The sequence below is a fragment of the Idiotropiscis lumnitzeri genome, chromosome 5 (assembly GCF_059441095.1).
Source record: "Idiotropiscis lumnitzeri isolate Australia: NSW breed Sydney's pygmy pipehorse chromosome 5, RoL_Ilum_1.0, whole genome shotgun sequence".
Classification (NCBI taxonomy): domain Eukaryota; kingdom Metazoa; phylum Chordata; class Actinopteri; order Syngnathiformes; family Syngnathidae; genus Idiotropiscis; species Idiotropiscis lumnitzeri.
The window spans coordinates 3,895,673-3,916,585 of NC_142395.1; the positions used below are offsets into that span (position 1 = coordinate 3,895,673).

At 38.3% G+C, this 20,913-nt stretch overlaps 1 protein-coding gene across 2 annotated transcripts in view; it reads right to left on the reverse strand.

Annotated features, from left to right (window-relative positions):
- Positions 1-20,913, reverse strand: part of arnt2 (aryl hydrocarbon receptor nuclear translocator 2) — a 90,903-nt gene that overhangs the window by 65,929 nt on the left and 4,061 nt on the right. The window contains exons 2-7 of one of the 2 annotated variants that reach the window (XM_088295611.1): positions 15,362-15,473; positions 14,451-14,498; positions 12,675-12,719; positions 7,743-7,956; positions 7,273-7,486; positions 755-857 (exon numbers count right to left, since the gene is read on the reverse strand). In XM_088295611.1, coding sequence (XP_088151737.1) covers positions 755-857; positions 7,273-7,486; positions 7,743-7,956; positions 12,675-12,719; positions 14,451-14,498; positions 15,362-15,473 — 736 coding nt within the window. The remainder of the gene's footprint in view (positions 1-754; positions 858-7,272; positions 7,487-7,742; positions 7,957-12,674; positions 12,720-14,450; positions 14,499-15,361; positions 15,474-20,913) is intronic. The other variant, XM_088295610.1, reaches the window with a different exon arrangement.

A 20,913-nucleotide genomic window follows, 5' to 3' on the forward strand; every position in this document is an offset into this window, starting at 1 on the left:
AAGACTTTAAGTAGAAGTCGAAGTAGAAGTTATCAACTCCAGCTTTGTACTTAAGTATGAAAGTAGTGGTTTTAAAACTACTTAAAAGTACAAAATTAAAAGTAGCGAGGAGGAAAAAAATGCATGGAAGTCAAATGAAATATTTTCTTTTCATTATGTACTATGTGTCCTGCTAGTCTAAACAAATAGTGTGAACTACCCCACCTCCCCCTAGAAACATTTTTATAAAGGCCATAATGATTATAGGCCTGTTCTCTCGGCTGACAGATATTGTGACGTGTTTCTATCCTATGTATCTTTGAAGCACTATTTTGTATTGTCTTTGTACACTTATTATTTTGCTGTTCCAAGTTGGTTACTCATTGCTATAATGCGCTTCAAGTCAGACTTTAGTGTACTGCATTACCCAATCAATTATTTAGGTGCTTCACATATACACTTGTCATGATAGCATAGCGATTAGCACGTCTTCTCTGGCTTTTCTCGTCCTTGTTTTGCGAAACCGATAGGAGTCAAAAGTGTAGCAAATTTACTGCCATAAAGGCGATCATTTGGGACTTGTGTTGTGTTGACACCAGACACAAAGTGAACTTGCAGCACGTCAGTTCGAAGGCTGTAGCTCACAGGTAAACTGGGGCAGTGCAAAATATTAGGCACCACGCATTCCCTGATAAATTCCACAGATATTTAAATCAGCGAATGACGAACCTCAAGTATGCAAGGGTCGACTGTACAGTAAATGTTAAATACAAACCTCATACGGCAGATGAAGGAGCGCCTAGAGCCCATACACATTCTCATGGAGGACTGCTGCCCCTCCTTTTTCACTGTTCCGGTCTTCAGGTCAAGAATACGTCCTGTTAGCAGAGGGAGAGAGAGAAAGACATCTTATTTTTAAACCAAGTACCAGTATTTTGAAATACAGAGAGATATTTTCAGACTCATTTATGACAGGCTGCTTCTTTTATAATTTTAGAAGCTATACAACCTTTAAGTGTTGCGTGCAATTCTCAGATTTGAAATAAATAATTCAGAGTTTGTTAGTTAGGTCAGAACTTGGGTAATTTTATGTTGGAAATTAATACATAATTCTATGTATTTATAGGTGAAACGTTACTTAAATGTAACAAGAAGGGAACATGTTAATATGATAATTACAGTTAATAATGTCATATTTTGTTTTGTTTCATGTCCGGAACCTTTATTTCTTATGTTGGTATTACGAAAAGTTGAGAGTCAAGGACGTTAACTGCAACTCAACAGTGGATGTCCACCTGTTAAAAGCTAATTCTTGTGCTCAAAGTTAGACTGACGTTAGAGAAGACGAAAAGGAACTTTTTCGTGGATTACTGGACATTAAACCTTTTCACGGCAAGCGGCCAATGAGGCATTTGTTGTGCTTTTTGTTTACTTTGTGCACGCTGTGCGTCTCATTTGTATTGTTCTATTCTATTTTAAATGTCATTCTCATGGCGTGTGCAAGTTCCAACCGGCATGGCAGAAGATGTGAAAGAAGTAAACACCTGTTCCCAAGAACCGCCTGTGTCAGTGTTGTTGTGAAGAGAGCTACACAACCATTTTATGATAAGTGCAAGACAAGAGGTAATGTAAGCAACGTGGCATGAGAAGTAGAAAAGTAGAGAATTAGATTACTTTTACAATCTACAAACCAAAGGATGACAGAGGGATAAGACACACTAGATACACTCTTGCCCATACAGTGGGAATTATTTTGTTTTAAGACACAAACCTGTTTATCCCCATTTGAATGTGTCAGTTATCACTTTTGCCCGGCTGCAATGATTACCTTTCAGAAAATAAACCGTATTTGTAAGCAAAACCTTGTCATAATCAGTCTGTGCATAAAACTTTGAAAGTGCAACAAATTCTCGTTTGTCACACGTGATTGCGTACTGAAACAGTGTTCGCTAATAGAGTACTGGTTATTGACCAATGGCCACTAATCGGCTTTTAGCCAAAGCTACTCCTGGCCTTCGTTTTTCAAGTAGTCAACATTAAGCAATTTCTGTGGTGTTCCACTACCTCCACCTAATTGCACCAAAAGCAAAGTTGAAACTTATAGAGAAATAGTTTGAGGAAGTCTTGTGACTTCAGACGGATGACGCACGCACTAAGATGTGTGTAAAATACGGCGAGTGAATCACGCGTTGGCTGATAAAAACTTCCACTTTTTGAAGGCGACAAAATATTTCAGGCATCTAGCTATTGAGAAGCATGCGATCAGTAAAGAGCATTACGCAGTATTGGCGGATATTGCGAACAGACGCAGCCAGGACCAGAGACCCACCCGGCCGCTCGAGAGGTGGTAACGCAAACTGTTCCAGGAACAGCATCAAGCCCTGACAAACATTTTGCTTGACTGCAGTGTAGTTGGTCTGATAAGAGAAGAAAGACACTGACACTTTTCTGGTTTCTGCCTATTCATGTCACCTGGGTGGTATGCTTTTCATGCTTTTTTTTCTTTTGGGACTTTTATGTTGCGGAGATGTAACATATACTCCCATAGTAAGCAAAATTATATTTTCTGCGGATTTGTGTGGCTGTCTCACACACCCAGCTTTCAACCGTTTCCTTACAGCTAGTCGTTCTCAGTGGGCACTATCCGTATACTTTTGGCACTACCGGACCATTCAGCTTGTGAATTATTTTTACAAATCAAATCAAATTTTATTTATATAACACTTTTCATACATACAATGCAGCTCAAAGTGCTGTACAATAAAAAAATCCCAATTACACCAAAAAAATAAAAACCACTCACACCAACCCAACATACACACAAGACATCCACACGCACGCCTGAACTCAAATAGACACAAAACACTCGCATTCACACAATCTGATAAACTGTCTTAATATCTTAATATAATTTTGTGTGGACTGGGCCTTTAACCTAGCAATGCTACTACATAGCTGGCCGATAGCTAGCCTGCCTTGGCCAGGAGGTGCCTTGTGGCCACCTGTTTTTTTCAGTTTGGCACTCTGCATGTCTTTTCCCAGCGCTTTCTTGTTCTGGATCCGCTCTCCTAGATTCACAGGTCTCGATCTCAGTGCCTCACTGAGTCTAGTCTCCTGCTAGCGGTTAGCTCCGGGCTAACACACCTCATAACCGGAACAATGCTGACGTAATCTGCTTACCAGCTGCAGAGTTTTACAGGGGAAGTCAAACACAAACAAATATTTGCAATAAAATGTTCTACGCGCCTCCACTAGTCTAAACACAGCATTCTGATGAATATTGGGTTTGTGGAATATGAGTTAAGCAGCAAAATCCACCCATTTTTTTTTTCATCTCAGGGGGCGGCCATTTTGTCACTTCTGTCGCATGAAAATGACATCACAGTTGCTTAGGTCTCAGGTAATGAGCAATCACGGCTAACCCGTTCACTGAAGCTGAGCCGTGATTAGTCAAGCAAACTGCCTCAGCAACTGTGATGTCATTTTCAGTTGACAGAAGTGACAAAATGGTCAACCCCTGAGATTGACAAAAATGGGTGGATTTTACATCTTAAATAATTTTCCACAAACGTAGTATTAATCAGAATGTCATGTTTAGACTAGTGGGCCTGCATAGAACACATTTTTGTAAAGATTTTTTTTTAGGTTGACTTCCCCTTTAACGTCTTCCCTACAGTGGCCTAAATCAAAACCATTCAACACCGTGGCCTCCTTCATAAACCCCCCTCTATCCACAGAAGTTCCGGGCGAAAGTTCACTGGCAGCTGTCTCCATCATTTCCATCTGGTCCATTGAGCACCCCATCGCACATCTGCCATATCATCAAAGTGTCACCACAGCGAGAGGAAATACCACTGGAGAAATCACAAGATTAGCGGACCCTGAAAGGAATGGCGCTGGGTGGATTATGGTCTGCTGAGACCCTAACATAGACCCAGCCATCAAAAATCCATATAAACCTATTCAACACAACATCACTCACAAATAAATCATGATTACATGACCAATCCTGCTCAACTTCCTTCAATTAAACAGCAAAAAACCGGAACCTTTACTAATTAGCACACCACACCAGCTTTGCTTCCACCCCCACCATCTCAAAATCATTTCAAAACTCCGTCTGCCACTATCCCCCGCTGTTGACTGTTGAGAATGACAACACGGACCAAACGCGAATGTCCAGTACAGGTGCAGACAATGACCAAACCATGTCTATGGGCTTATTGCGCCAGTGGAGCAAAGCACTGCCTCATGCTGGCAGCGGCACATTTCTTTCTTGGCTCCAGCGTGCATTTTGAGTCGCTTTTCTGGATGTAAGAGTGACTAAATATGTCACACACCATTAAATATAGTAGACAGACAGTTAAACGGCAAGCATGTGCAGTGCATAGAGACATGGTCAAAGGTTTACATACATATTTAAAACTTAAACTTGGTTTTCTTTCCTTATTATGGTGTTTCCAATCCTGCCCTCACTCATTTCACACTTACACTAAATCAAACACAACTTTATTGATTCCGAAATTTGTTTAATCTGAACTAATTTTGAATGTAGTTACAAAAAATGTTATCTTTAAAAAGAAACATGAAATGAAAACAAAAACATTGGGCATCAACGGCAAAGGTACCAATGCTCCCCGTCCCCTTCTGCACCCTCCCGGTCTGTTGTTTTTTAAATAGAAATTGCTTTCTGCTTTGTTTGGTTTTCAACTTTTCAGTGTTTGAAGAGAGGTCATTTCATTTGAAAGTTACGGCACTTAAAGATTTAATTGTAATTTTTTTTTTTTTTTATGTTCATTAGAAAAAAAATGCATGGAGTTTTATGCACATCTACCTCTATTTTGTTTATTAGGTGAGGTGGGTGCGTCATGAAAAAATGAGCAATAAGCCACAACCTCTGGTGCTCCTTTGAGAACTGGACAAAAATTTGTCTGAGCGCCCCTAGTAATATAATCATTTAATGCAAACAAGTACAAAAAAATATTTCCCCTAATTAGGATAAGCGTTTCAGAAAATGGATACTGCACAGTATACACTGAGATTTCGAATGTTTTACAAAGTATTTCATTTCTGTGAGCAACAAGGTAAGGACAGATTGATTGGATGATGGATAGATGAATAGATCAGTGTTTCCCAACTTTTGTTTTGTATGAGAAAAAATGTTACGTCACACAATTTAGCAGAATGCACAAAAAGTGGATAATCAGGCTCATTATGTAACTTCTGTCACCTAATGGAAGAGCATCTGATTATTTTAGCTGTTATTATACGTGAGTGGCATAGTAAATCATCAAAAACTGTTTATTATCAGAAAATACTTGTTTTGTATATTTACATTTTTTTTGGTCAAAATAATTGGCACTGGATAACTTCTGACAGCACACTGGTTAAAAATCACTGGAAAAGATAATGACATACATTATGCAAAGCTCCACGTGGGGGTTCATCTTCCAATGACAATTAAATAATTTTCCAGCCATCAAATGAAACTAATTCTACTACTTTGTACATTTAAGTAGTGTAAATGAGCATGTATGTGTGTGGAAGCAATGAACACACATAATGTAAAGAAACCTACAGTATTGCCTCTGAAAAATGTGTACCTCGTCTTGTCATTTCGAAGCCACCTTAAAGGTCCTTGTGCAACCTTACACCGTGTTTTGTTGTATATTGAAGCAGAGTTTTTATACCATATTAAAGAAGTGGAAGATAAAAGCACAAGCTGAAGGGCACAAACAGGATTCATCATCTTTGCAGAGGACTGATCCCTTCCAGATGGAAAAGGAATTTGCACCATCTTGCAAATATGAACTTGACTAGAGCTTTGCACGTGAGTGTGGTGGCATTCTTTCTTGACCGTGGTAAACACATGACAGCAGATCACATCATCAAACATTGCCCGGTACTTTAAAAGACGCTGATCAATACAAGTTGCCAAAACAAATACATTTTCAATATTTTAATTCACAGAATTGCATTTCCCAGCCAGTCACCACACCATCTGTAAATTTAAAAGTACACTTGCTCTGTATTTAACATATTGGTAGTGTTCATCACTCTTTTGGAGGGCGTAAGATGGTAAAAATGCTCCTCTTTTGTAGTTTAGCAGCAATGTAGTTGAGAAGGCTTCCAAAATTCACTACTTCAGTTTCACAGAATTTGGGGACTTCAAAGGCAATGTATGAGCTTGTGCAGTGGGCAGGATGTGTATAGTTGTGTATGTACTTTTTATCTGTGACAGCTCTTCACGGACATTATTGTGTGATGTGGATTAGATGCCTGCTGGGTATTCAGTTTGCAGGCAGATCAACAGACTGACGGACACAAATACAAATTGAGATGCTGTGAAACCCCCAGAGAAGGTGTTATTTTATCACTTTCCTACAGAAGTCAAATATAAGGCAGTGATGCCCTCTAGTGAGAACATGGGCTTGATATTTTCAATCTCCCTCGAGCCTTTTCACAAAATGTAACAGAGCACATGCAGCACATACACTTACATGTGAAATTAATTTATACCATTCATCACTGGAGCTTAAAAAGATCTTTAAGGCAACAAATTAAGAAAGTTTGTACTTTATGATATGTCAAGACAGTGCCTAACATCTTATGGCAGTATAAAGTTTGTTGAATTAGTTTTCTTTTATAGTGTAGTAGTTTTACGCCATATAGGGATGCACAATAATTATTGGCCTGACATTGGGGAAAAGCGACGTCAATTGTATTGGTCCGATAAAGCAAATTACGACAATATGCAGGCCATTATTTAAAGCTACTATCTGTCAACTTGTCAAGGTTGCTTCTGTGGGAGTCTTGCACTCACAAGTGTGTGCACACATCTATGATGTTCTTTTAGTACTATCTTATTGCTTTTGTTCGGATACATAAAACACTAGTAGGGGTGACAACAAAATAGCAACTTTATGAATAGGTAATTTTTTAGATCATGGGTTCATCTCCATGTCGTCTGAAGTCACAAAACGAGTTAAAGGAGCAAAAGATGCGACTGTATGTTACTGACGACTTTTTTAATATCCTCCGACTCCACTATATTAAGAAGCGGTATTAGAATGTTTTACTCTTTTAAGATGCAACAACATAGAAAGTTGTTCTTCAGAATAAAAATAAAAAAAGGTTTTCGATATCGCGGCCATTCAACGCACAAAATTATTCGTCATCAGTTTTCAAATCGTGCATCACTAGTTACATATAATGCCATTTGATTTTTGGCAAAGTATTTCTAACATGATAGTACCAGTTGACAAGAAATTAATAAAGCCAAACTTTATCTACCTGTCATGGAGTTTTCTGAGGTACTGAGCTGTTCCCTCAGCTTGTCAACATCGTCCGGGTGGACATGCTCATAAAGAGTGCTGCCAAACCACTCGGACTGGGGGTGGTTTAATACTGGTGTCACAGAATCAGAGACATAGATCACGCGTCCCGTCTCCGCCGCCACCACAAACAGAAAGCCATCTGCTGCCTCCAAAATCAGATGCTTCAGTTCCTATAGTTCAAAAATAATTAGCAACTATAAATATATAAATAATAACACATTAATGAAACAATAATAACACAATAATCACTTGGAAGGCAACTCTAATTTGATGGAGGATTTAATTACATTATCAATCATAACATCAAACAAAGAATATCGTACTTGAGTGAGGAGTGTAACCTCATCTATGAATTGTATGAAACTAAATAATGTAGAAATATATTGTGTTTGTAGGTCAGTGGTTTATGTTTAAAACTGAAAGTACCTGTTCAGTGAGAAACGAGGGCTTGTAGGCCCCGTCAGTGGATGTGTTCCCAGTGCCCCGCATTGATTTCATATGAGACACTGCCATACGCAGAATGGTCAATTTGTCAGGTTTACGGGCCAGAGCGCTGCAGGTCGGGACCATGTCTGACAGCTCGGTGATATACTGTGTCATTTTATTGCGCCTGCGTCGCTCAATTTCACTGTGGTTCTCTCTAGAATACAGAAACAGCAGTTAGAAAACTTGAGAAGGGTTTCAACTAAAATCCAATTTGAAACGGATATAAAGACACCACACGATGGATGAAACGTTCTCTCTGGTGAATATTTGTTGAATTCATGTTGCATCGTGAATAAATGACTGTGAAACCCATTTTGAACGTTTTTATTGGACAAGAGGATGGAGCGTGAACATGGACTTTCCTTTGATTTCTTACACCACAATAAGTCAGCCAGGAGGCTGCGGTTGTATTCAAGGGATGTTGAAGAACATGTGAGTAATTACAAAATATTGCCTCATGTCTCTAGAAATTAAAAACGGTCAATTTCCGAAATGACAATCTGTATCCATAAATGCAGCCATCCATTTTCTGTACCGCTGACCTTCACAAGGTGAACTGGAGCCTACCCAGGGCTGATTTGGGGTGCCAATCATATGGCTATCCATAAATCTTTTTTTTTTTTTTTCAAAACATGACACAAAGTCAAAACATTTAGTTATGCCTTCTAATTATTAACGCTAAACATCTCATAATAATCACACCAAATTAATTCTCTACCTAGAGCAGGGGTGGGCAAACTTTTTGATTGGCGGCCCTCAATGGGTTCTAGAATTTGACAGAGGGGCTGGACCAGGAGCAGATGGATGGAGTGTTTTGGTAACCTCACCTCATCGGAGAAAAAAAAGTACATTTAATTTTAAATGAAAGTGAACAAAAGCATTACAACAATATATATGTCTTTGAAAAACCGCAGTATTTAGAAAAGAAAACATTAACAAGGTTTATTCTTTTAAATTTTTTCAATTTCGGCGGGCCGGATTAAAACGTCTAACGGGCTGCTTGTGGCCCCCGGGCCGTGGTTTGCCCTCACCTGATCTAGAGGCTAAAAAATGTGTATTTCCAGAAATACATGAACTTAAAAATCCATGGTTATATGGCATGAAAAGAAATACAAATGCACTCGGACTGATACGCAGCGATAAAAATCTATTTCACACTCAACGAAAAAAAATTTAAAGAAAAAGAAAATGATTTGAAATGTTAAAATTCTAACCGGTGCCACTCACTTAAAATTATGTTTATAAATTCAGTATTAGAAAATGACTTTTGACACTACAGCAAATGCCGGACTATTTTAAGACTTGTATATTCTAAAAGGTAATGTTCGTAAAAGTACTTTTACTCAAGTATAGATTTCAGGTCCAAAAGCCCCGAGGTTGTTCTCAGAGATGGTGGTCCGCCTCGAGCTGAGGTTGGTGACCAAGTTTAAGAGTCAATATTGTTTTCCCTTCCAAATCAATTACCAGATTTGACCGTTTCTCACACTGCACATATAATGCAGAGATAAAATAAACACCCTTACTGAGATCTGTGTTGGTGTTTGTGCATGTGAATATATTTTGAGCAGTGACTAACAGCCACTGAAGATACTTTTAGTTGTTGACATGCCTACACACCCATGTAAACAAGAGCCCTTTATACATCCATTTCAAAAAGTCATTGCCAATAAACTGTAAGAACGAAATTACAATACAATACAGTGAAGTCAAGTTTCACGCTGTCCATAATGTCACAATACGTCATCATCAGCAGAAAAAATATCTTTTAGGGTCATTTTACTTTGAGTCCATCAAGTACCTGCGACAATAATTAAATAAAATGGTGGAATATTATCCACTGGAAGAACTTTAGAAACTAAAACAGGAAGTTCATGTGTTTCACTTCAAGATACAATGTTAACATGTTTAAGAAAGTTCTTTGTTTAGTGATTGGCAATCAGTAATTAGCGAGTAATTTACGCATTGAGCTTGGTGTCCAGTTTTATTGAAAGCAGCCGCCCAATAAAATAGATGGTTACATCTTTTCAAATGAGCTACATGTACTATTATACTACAGTCAGCAGGATTTGAATGGCACGCAGGATTGGCTTTTGCAAAGCGGATAGCTGATTATTGATGGTCTCCACAAAGCATGACAGTCATTGTTTCCGTCTGTTCGCCAATTTTCTGCATACAACTGATCATTTGTACCAATTTGTCAACTAAATAGCGTTGAATGAAGAAGTGGTGGGTTATACATCATAATCGTATTTATCTAGATATGAACATTCAAGAAATTAGGACGCGTGGCATTCCCTTGCTCACGCCGCATGTACAGCTCAGGCCAGCAACCACATACCTCCTTTTGAGTTTGCAGTTGATCGACAGCTAAAGTCAACCAATGACAATCATCATAGAGAGGGAGGGAGTGAGGGAAAGGCACATAGAAACGAAAAGCGAGACACTGCCATTAGCTAGCAAGCCAGAGAAATTATAAACACATTACACACATTGTGTTTTAGAACAACACTTAATCATATTTATAATTTCACATGTACCAGCAGAATTTGTGGTAAAAATGGACAAGCAGTGAGCGCTTTGCTGGTCCAGTCATTGGATGGCAGCAAGCCTCACCTTTTAAAATATAAATTTCCTCATGTTTATTGCCCGCATCAAAATCCCGCATCATTCTGTAGCAACATGTGTGTTCCTTGACAGGCACAATCTTTTGTGATTAAAAAAAGTGATGCAATTAATTGCACATATTGTACAGGAAGACTCAAAGCGCCATAGAGGCTGGCAAAGTTCACACAGCTTTAAATTGTCCTATGTGCGGGAGTGAGCGGACACTTTTTTTGTTTTTGGTTAAACCTCCGGTCTATGTTGGGTTCGGAAGCATTTGAGCCCTGTGCAGCAGGCCGGAGCACTAAAGCTACGTAACACATACATGGACAAAGACTTTTGGTTTGAAAAACACACAATGCAGCAGATAACACACGTACACATACAAAAAAAAACAACAACAAAAACACGACTGTTGTAGCATAAAATTGTCACTTATCTTTAAAGCACGGTTGCAGTCGAACGAGATTGTTTTCTTTAAAATTATTACTGACTGTTAATGTTGATGACTGTCAGAGTGTTGCAATAAAAAAACCCTTTCCACATTATTTTGGATTGATAGTTTGCATTTGCTTAAAAAATATATTTCATATAAAAAAAATTATAAATTTACTGACCCCTTAGTAATGTCGTTAGCATATCGTTATCATGAAAAACGACTGATGAAACTTTGTCCATTTCGCCAGCCCCAGTATGAAGCTAATGGAACTGTTCAAGTGTAAATATAATTACATTACAAATGAATTGAATAACTACAAATAATTTGGTACTTCGGTACTCAGTGCTTTGGTGTCCATGGATAAAGTAGACGGCATAAGTAGAGACAATCCTGTGAACAAAAAGCTGAGTCTTTATTTGTTCATAGCAAACGGCAAGAAGGTTTGCTTTCAAGCATATATCTTTTTTAACTGGTTTTGCACTAGTTCCGTTTCGGGCTCATGTGGCACACTCCTGGACCATGATTTCTGAGAAAAACCCTTAGGTTGGTAGTGGTTCCCACAGTTGTTCAATTGCGAGTGTCGTTTGCATTTGCCCAGTAAGCTGGAATCGACTCCAGCTCCCTTGAAAAGCTTAGGCAGTAGAAAATGGATGGATGGATTCATTGAGGCAACCTTTTCTAAGCAGAGTGCGAAGAAGAATATTGGATCCACTGCATTGTATGACTGATTGTTAGAAAAAATGCACTTGAAAATGCACAACTGTACTTACAACTTAAGCATTGAATAATCATTCCACAGTACCTGTATTGTTGGTTTGTTACACAGTTGCATTTGACATTGTCTGTGTTACAGAATAAAAATTCCTGTGTAGTAGGTGGGTTGTCAGTCATCTAGTTTCACCATTGGTTGTTATTTTCTGTTCTTTTCACTTCCTCGTCTTGAATATGATCTGATAGTACTAAGAAAATATGGTCAAATAACTACTGTGTAGACCAGGGGTCTACAACCCGCAGCATAAGAGCCACATGTCACTCCTTTATCCTGCTTTCCGACTTTGGAAAATAATGAGTACTTCTTTTAAATATAGTCTAAAGTAATTTGTTGGTTTTCTCAATATAAATGTGAAGATTATGGTGCAAAAATGTTTTTCGATGTTTGTTTCTCGCTGATGTGTAACTCCTGACTGACTGCAAGATTTAACCACGGTGAGTAAACCATGAATCCAAGAAAAGAAACTTAAATGAAGAAAATAGAATCCTTAATGCTCATGCTACATTAACTTTATTAAAAGAAAACACTTAGCCTCACAGATGATAGTTTGCAGTAATGTGTTAAAATGAAGGTGATGACGCTATACACGACACTATACAGTGAGGTTCAGGAGCAACAATTACATTAACCAAGTAAAAAAAATATTTGAATTGCCTATTATTATTATTTGCGAATATATATATTTTACGTTCAGCGAAATAGTCCTTAATTGGACATTAATTCATTAAATAATGAATTGACTGCATGATCCACATTTGATAAAATGATAATACAGATGGCATTTTTGAGTGTCTACAGGTGGAAGTTTGCATCTAATTTCAGGAATATGTGGATTTCTTAAATAGTTTATGTTATTATTTTATGTACAGTGTTATCCTCACTTTAGTTGTCAAAACGTTTTTTTGTTGTTTGTTTTTTTCCTGTGGGCGACGGTCAAATTGGCTCTTTGAGTATTAAAGGTTTCCGACCCCTGATGTAGACCTACAGAAAGTTTCGTCTGAAGGGTTTGAACTTCAGCATATCCTGCGTATCCACTTTATTTCAAGCTGGCTAGGCCTACCTGGCATATCTCTCCTTATCCCCACTAGGTATCTGATCGTCATACCTACAGAGAACACACACACAAGAAAAAAAAAATAAATCACCATTCAATCAATTGTAAATAAATATTAATAATTAATAAAATCCTGATTAATAATGCATCTGATATATTTTAGTGTATGACAGAAAACAAAAACAGATGAAAACAGCATGGAAAAAGATGAAGTTTATCCATTCCGTTATCCAAGTCGCTTATCTTCACGAGGGTCGCGGGCATGTTGGAGCCTATCCCAGCTGTTTTTGGGCAGTAGGCGGGGTACATACTGGTTGCCAGCCAATTGCAGGGCACACAAAGAAAAATGACGAGTTGACAAAAAAAAAAAAAAAAATTTGACCATAGTTACATTCTGTATGTATTAAATTAGCATATTTTTACAGAAGTAATTAAATCCTAATTCAAAGTGCACAAAGAGGAAATTGTCAAAAGACATGCAGCAATAACATTACAAGTGAACATGCAAATAAACGATTAAAAAGCTACTTCAACCTTGTGTGTCACCATGACAAGGCTAAACCTCCCTTATCACAACGCAACACAAACACTGTGTACAGGTCACCTCCTTCACTTGTTCTATTCGTCCGCAGTTAGACGTTACTAAGATACTTGCACTGAATCCGGCATTGGGAGACATTCGTCTCACAATTATTCATACAAATATATTCGAGATTTTCACGTTTTGAGATCAACAAATGTACGTACGTTTTTCATGTGTTTTTCAGATCACAAACATTTGTTGATGTTGTGTGAGCATTTATCATGACTTATCAATTGTAAATATTAAATTCTGCATGTGAATAGTTGAATGTGTTTGTGGTTCAGCAATTAAATTTAACACAAACATTGGCGTTTCCAGAAATGCAAACACACAAGTTTCAGACATTTGTCTGTTGCAAGGCGGATCATATCTCTCTTCCGTCCGCCAAGAGGCAGTGTTCCTGTTTCCTTTTCTACTTTAAAAAGTGGAAAAACAGAAAATGAGCCTTTATCTGACCTTCTTTTATGTGTTTATTTAATTTATTCAGGAAGAAAAAGCATAATTGAATATTTACAAATTTTAAGTCATGATAAATGTTCCCAAAACATGAACACATGTGTAATCACGCGTACATTTGTGGCTCTCAAAAACATGTGAAAAATATGACGATATTTGTGTGAATAATTTTTTGAGAAAACTATCTCCCCAATAGTCTGACAAACTGTGGACAGTTTTCAGGCAATTGCGGAAAAAAAGAGTGCAGTTCCGCATGTGATCAGCAGAGAGCAGTTTATCCTCTACACTGCCATCATTTATCTCACAAGAAACCACTGTGGAGATTTCTGCTGATGAATAATACTACAGTTACAACCTATGGATTCCGAGGTGACAAAAAAAGGGAGCGGGGAGGGAGAAAGCAAGTTGAGACAATCTAAACTCAGTTGGACAGCTGAGCTACATGAGAAAAATCATTGTGCTCTTAACGAATGAAAATAAAATGATTTATGAAGTGATCAGACAAAACATTTAGAAGCATGGTTAATCTGCAACTTTTCTTGGTTAAGTTTTAACTGATTAACGATTTTATCAAGCCACTAACAGTACAAGAATTGTCAAATAAAACTGAGAGAAAAGGAGTTTAACATATTGTATGATGTTGAACTGAACTGAAATTTTTATCCACTTTTGTAAAAGTGGCTACTGAGTTGCAACTATATGTACAGAGCGACAGGGAAGACCACCAAATTTGTTTTTCTCACCTTGAAAATTTGCTAGGTCCTTCTCCATCCTCGTCATCAAAGTCCATCCTGAGAAAGAACCATAAGAAGGTCGTATTACCAATTTAAAGACTCAGAGAGCACAGTAGTCAGAGGGCGATGTTTTCTGTCAAGTAAACATCTCTCAACAGAGATCAGTTTTTGTGAGTCACATATACTCTATTATGGTATGTCTCTTTTAAGTGCTGTCGCAGAGCCATTCAATCTATTGCCGATATCTATACTGGGTTAAATACAAGGCTGGCAATTAGTCACTAAATTATCCATTTACATACATACACATCACTGTTCATGAAGGTGCTAAGATAGCTATAAGGAACAATTTACGGTTCACTGTCCTGCTCAAAAAGACTTTGACATGTGCAGAGGAGGAGCTTGGGATCAGGCCGTCCACTTTAAGATTAGTTGAGGGCTGCTTAGCCCAGGTGTTAAAGCAAAAAAAAACAAAAAAAACAATCATTTGACTGGAAACATTTTATGCTTAAAATGACTGTGGTCAATTTAACCAATATTTTGCTGTGAATATGATTTTCAAATTCATAACAAAAGTATTAACTTTTCACTATTGTAATGAACAATAATCAGTATTAACCTATTTTCTGAGTTAGGTCATTTGACATTCACAAGCTGAGCCTTGAACGGTCATTACCTGTGCAACTGTGACATCATTATCCGTTGACAAGTGGCAAAATGGCCAACCCCTGATATGGATAAAAACTGGTGGCTTTTTCTGCTTAAGTCATACTCCACAAACGAAAGATTAATCAGAATACCGTATTTAGACTGGAGGGGGTGAAAAGAACATCTTATTTTTAAGACAATTTTTTACTTGACTTCCCCTGAAGACGACCCCAGATTTTCAGCACTGGTGAGAGGATAAGACGCATACTCACCCGCCTGATCTTCTCTTGCCTCCACGGCCTGGCACAGATCCTCCCATCCTTACCGGGCCAGACCCAACTGCTCCCGGCATCACTACTGTACCTGGCAACTCACTGCCCATCTCTGGAGAAGCGAACACAGGCACCATAAAAGAGTTAATAGCAATAATCTTCTTTGATCATACTACATTTACATATATTCGAATCAATTTTATTCAAACACAGTTGAACACTAAGCTACAGCCAAAGGCACATCACTTAAGGAAAACGGGCTTGTTGAAATAGGGCTGCACAATATATCGAAACAATATCGCTATTGCGATATTGGCCTATGAGATATACATATAAGACATGCGATAATTTACTTATGGAATTGTATGCTTTTATCTGAATTTGACTACTCAAAAGCAAACAAATGGGCAAAGCTATCTAATAGTTGAACATTATCTAGGATAATTAACTAAGAATACATTGAGCTTGCTTATTTTACTGCATGAAATAAAACAATCTTTCATTACATAATAACAATGTCATTTCTTTAGAAAGCAATAATATCGATCTCGCTACTTTCAACAACTATATCGAATCTCGCATGGTTTTCCAACATTTTGAAAATACCGTACGAGCCGCCACAAACATAACCATGAAATTTATGAAAAGTGGAGCCTGAACCGTTAAGTGACCACATTTGTCCTCTGAAAGGGATGCATCCAGGATTGGCTATACAAGCCCCAAATGCACTGCATTTGACACTTTGTGTAAAACATATCAATAAATAAAAATAGAATACAATAAATGACTTCCGGTGGCTCGGTGGCGTGGCATGAGCATGTAAAGTTGAGTCAACCCGAATACCAATGTTTACAACTCTCCTCAACTTCAGATAGACATGTAAAGCTTTCATGTTGAGATGATGAGTGGAATTTAACAAATAATAAAAGGAACCCAGACAACCACGTTAAAGAAAGCATAAACGCAGATGACCATAGTAAGCTAACGTGTCGTTTCAAAGCAGCCTAGATGGCATAAGACAACATATTCAAGATTTACGCAATGGAAAGAAGATCGATTTGAGAGACAAAATTACGGCTCAGATGAAAACTGACTTCAAGGAAATATTGGTCGGAAATTTGCAAAAATAACTACGGATATTGAAGAACAGATCGAGGATATAAATGCCGCACCTGCGCTCACAGAGGAAATTACGTTATGGAGCCACAACGGAACTGTGCACTGCAACAGCGTAAAGCATAGGTCAATGAAGTCTTTAAGAGAGAAGGCACTTTATGCTAGACCCTTGTCAACAAAATGCGCATCCACTGGGCTAGCGTAATAAAAACATGACAGCGCAAAAGAGGTGATGAGGCATCTCTTTGAAAGAGGATGGTGTGGAGGTGGACAACACGGCGGCTGATGGCAGGGGGGCCGCTCTCGTGAAGAAGCTTCAAACGTCCGGGACCGCGACGTGAAAGTACACCAGGGGCGTTTGCATGAGGAGGCTAACAGACGCACGCAAGGACAACTGCAAGACTCCCATCTCAGGGGAAGAAAGGCAGGGCTAACTTCAGCAACGTCAGCATGAGGTGAAATGCATCTGGAAATGTGACTTACTAAAGGAAGGAAATATAAACGTGGATTTGAGGATATATTATAGAAGACTGAAATGTCTTAATGACTGGTTCAAGAGTTCATTAATCCTACATCAGTTAATTCCCGTTACTGGAAGGGTTAAAGCAGGGGTCTTCAACCTGTTCCTCAAGGGAAGGTGTCCAACCCGTTTTCCATCTCTCCCTGGTGCACCTGAACGATCGTTATCTAGCTTTTGCAGACCTTGCGCAGACCGTGCTGATTAACTGATCATTTGAATCAGCTGTGTTGCAGCAGGGAGGGATGGAAAACCTGCAGGACAACGGCCCTCGAGGAACAGGATTGAGGACCCCCGGGTTAAGGGTTTCATCACTCTCTTTATGGGAGAACTTCCCCTTAAAACAGAAAGCGGTCAATGTGGGAGGTGGGTTGTTGGCTTCACTTTTTGGAGGTCATCACTCAACGCATTTGTGTAGAATTCAGACAAGTTGTTTTTTTTATCATGATGAATTAGTATGATACGTGCAGGGGAATTTTATGATGGACAGTGGTTTCCGACCAAGAAGAAGTTAAAATACTTTACTTGAATGTCAATGGCTCAAACTTAGTTACACGGGCTAGAATGATGAAATCTAAGCTTCATAAACAAAGTAGGCCTTCTTTGCGCTTCCCGTTAACCATCTCGCCAATGACAATGTGAAATGGGGAGTGGCCATGTAAATATTTCCAACACTCGCCACGATGGCAAGTAGGGCTGCCAAAAAATATTTTGGTAGCCGATATTAGTCGCGATTAGTCGACTAATCGGATCAAATGTAAATTGCGGCATGTCGCACCAGCAAGCAGCAGCTCTCATATTACCAGAATTGGATGTACAAATTAATGAGATGACACAACATTCAACATCAATTAAAGTTTGGAACTGGTACCAACATTTCTGAGATGTTCATAAATGATGGTGCAGTTTAAATTGAAGGCAATATTGTGGCCTTAAAAGTTTTGGCTGCAATTGTTTAGTGCATTTTAACATGAAGCAAAAACTATTCACGATGCTAAGATGCACTAATTCTATGAAACTATCTTTAAATACAAAAACAAATACTTGAAAATAAATTTCACTCTTCTTGGGCACCAAGCATTTTTTTTTATGTAGAAGGTAGTAAACTCACAGGACTAAATTAGGAAAATGCACTGTGCTAAAGAAAACTAAAATAAACACTTGCATTGGTTTTTAATTTTGTTTTTATTCAACCTTTATCAAACAACAAACAGCCAGCAGGGAAAAGCGCAAGACAAAGCTGTTTCAAGCGAATAGCACGCACCAAATGAATAATTATATAAATAAATGAGTCGTCGACGACAGATTAATTGTCAACGATTTGGATTGATTGATTAGTCGACTAATCTTGGCAGCCCTTTTGGCGAACGGCAAATATATCTAGAGAAATTGCACTCTCCGTCTCCAAAAAAAAACATAAAAATTGTCCGCATGCAAATTGCATACACCAATACTCCATGGGGCCAGTGACACGCACATGATTGGTTACAATCTAATCACATCATCGCTTCAAGCCAAAGACGCATTTTTTATGTCAAAATAATGTGCCAAAACACTCACATTGAAGAGCAACGCCAACAAATCTACTCCATCACGAACCGTATGGATTATAAGAAAAACTTTGCGGCTTCACAAGCACACAGATTAATTGATATGTAATGACAACGTTAGTTGCTGTATCTCTCTTACTGTCTGTTAAGGACCGTCCACAAATTACATTCCTGTTATCCAGGGTGACACATGTGGTACAAGTGTCCATATGTCAAATAAGACGTTTTTTTGTACCAAGAGGCAAGCAAACTTGAGGCAGAGACTCACCCCTTCATCTGAGCCACATCAGCTCAATTTGATGGCAGCCTATTTAACCTGCTTCTCCACTTGTTTCCTCTAGTGATGGACAGATGAGGCCTCAAAGTGAGTATTGACACGTTACACATACTGTGTTGACATTGTATTGATACAAGGGGAGTCCCGATCCAATATTTGTACAGGATCGTAGTCCGATATCAGCCCAAAAAATAGTATAGAATTTTATCGGATCCAAAATCTCCTGATATCAACACAGATAGACAAGCAATCCATTCGAGAATCCGCTCCTGGTCTTGTATCCAGCAACGTTGAGAGTGAGCGTGCATAGCCCACATGGTCAAAACAACGACTCCTATAAAGGAGCTAGTGAAGACGGTGTGGGAGTCAGCATATTCATTAAAAAATATTGACGTTTATGAATATATAAATAAAAAAAAAAAGTCACGCACCGTATTCCTCTATTGACCTTTCATTCTATGGCTCTGCTGCCTTATCCCTCTTTTATCCACATCCATGATACAGTATTTGCCTTGCTGTTTTCTCCCCAATCTCACCACTCTATTCACCGATTAACTCATTCTGCCAAGTGCAATGCATAAGTCAAACAAACCCACTGGTAAGCCCCAGTGCACAAAGAAACACTGAATTCCCTTGCTGACTGATGTTCCAGAAAGAAAAACATAGCAACACATAGTAAAAGGATGCCTTCCAAAGAGCATCTATCCATTATTATTTCATGGGGTAAGTAGAAGTAACCCAAGTCTTGAAATTGGACAAGTGTGATGAAGAGTCAGCTTTATTTTGGCAATCATTCATCTTAGCAGGATTCGCTACTAGACTGCAGCCGTCATTTTAAGTCTTAACAGCCCCACCATTAGACAACCAAAGTACAAATCTCAACAGGCTTTTTCATGACGCCTTAGACCACCTTACAACATTTGATGGAAAAAAAATTGCTGTCTAATGAAATCCTGCACCTCCACTTTATGATTTTGAATGCATAGTGTTTTTTTGCATTTTGAGGAAGTGCCCAGTGCTCTTATTTTAATTTAGTTGCTTTTATTTACTGTCAATGACCATGTTCAGAATATGAATAAGTTATACTTACTTCATTTTGTCATTTGCTTGATTATTTTAAATAGAAAAAGGAACCTTTGTGTCACTGCTAGTAATTCATTGATAACAATTGAACCAAGTCATGGAAGGGTTGTATTGTGATATATCACAAACATTTTGAAAAGAAAATCAAAAAATAACATTTTAAAAATTCAAGATACACTCACATGCTTTGTGTCTGAATAATAAAAATGTCTAAATACATGAAATGTTTGATTTTTCTAAAGTGAATCCATCCCTTCGCAACAGATTCAATGCAAAGCACATTGGGTGCAAGGTGGCCATCAATTTAACCAGACCGAGATGCACTAGACAACAAGGAGGACCTGAGAACATATCAAATGAAAATTAGGAAGTCGAAATGTTGTGCCTCTGTGAGAATATGTAAATAGTTTGTGTATTTTTAATCATGTTTTTATACACTATTTGTATCAATGATAATTACACACACACTCACAGCTACTCACATTATTGCTTCAGCACACATGCGCACAACTGGCACACCCACACGCTTGTTTAAGTTTCACTTTCCATAAGTTTCGTTTTCCTCTGAATAAAAGATCAAGTGGTTGGTCGGAGAAGTCAGAGAGAGTGCGGGAGATTGAACTGGCAAGACGCCTACTTCACCTCCTGACTTCTCTTCCCATCCGCGATGGTAAAAAGACAAAACCTTCCCTGGTTATTCCTCTGGTTCTCTGCATTTAATTCAGTCTAATGAAGGCGTCAGGACCTTTTTAAACCTGACAGCCTCTAACTGTCAAAAGGAGTTCTACTCCGATTTAACAGCACTACTTATGTCCAGTCAAGTCGCCTCCATAATTTTGATTTGGTCGCCGTAATTTTAGATGGTTATCTAAAATTTCACAAAGACAGAATATTGGAAATGGAAAGAAGCAATTCAGTTCTGTTTTTCCAATCTCTGGCTATTCCTTTAATGCCGGGTGCTTGGTCTGGATGTGTCAAATGAGTTTTGAAGGCTTCATTGCCTGATTTA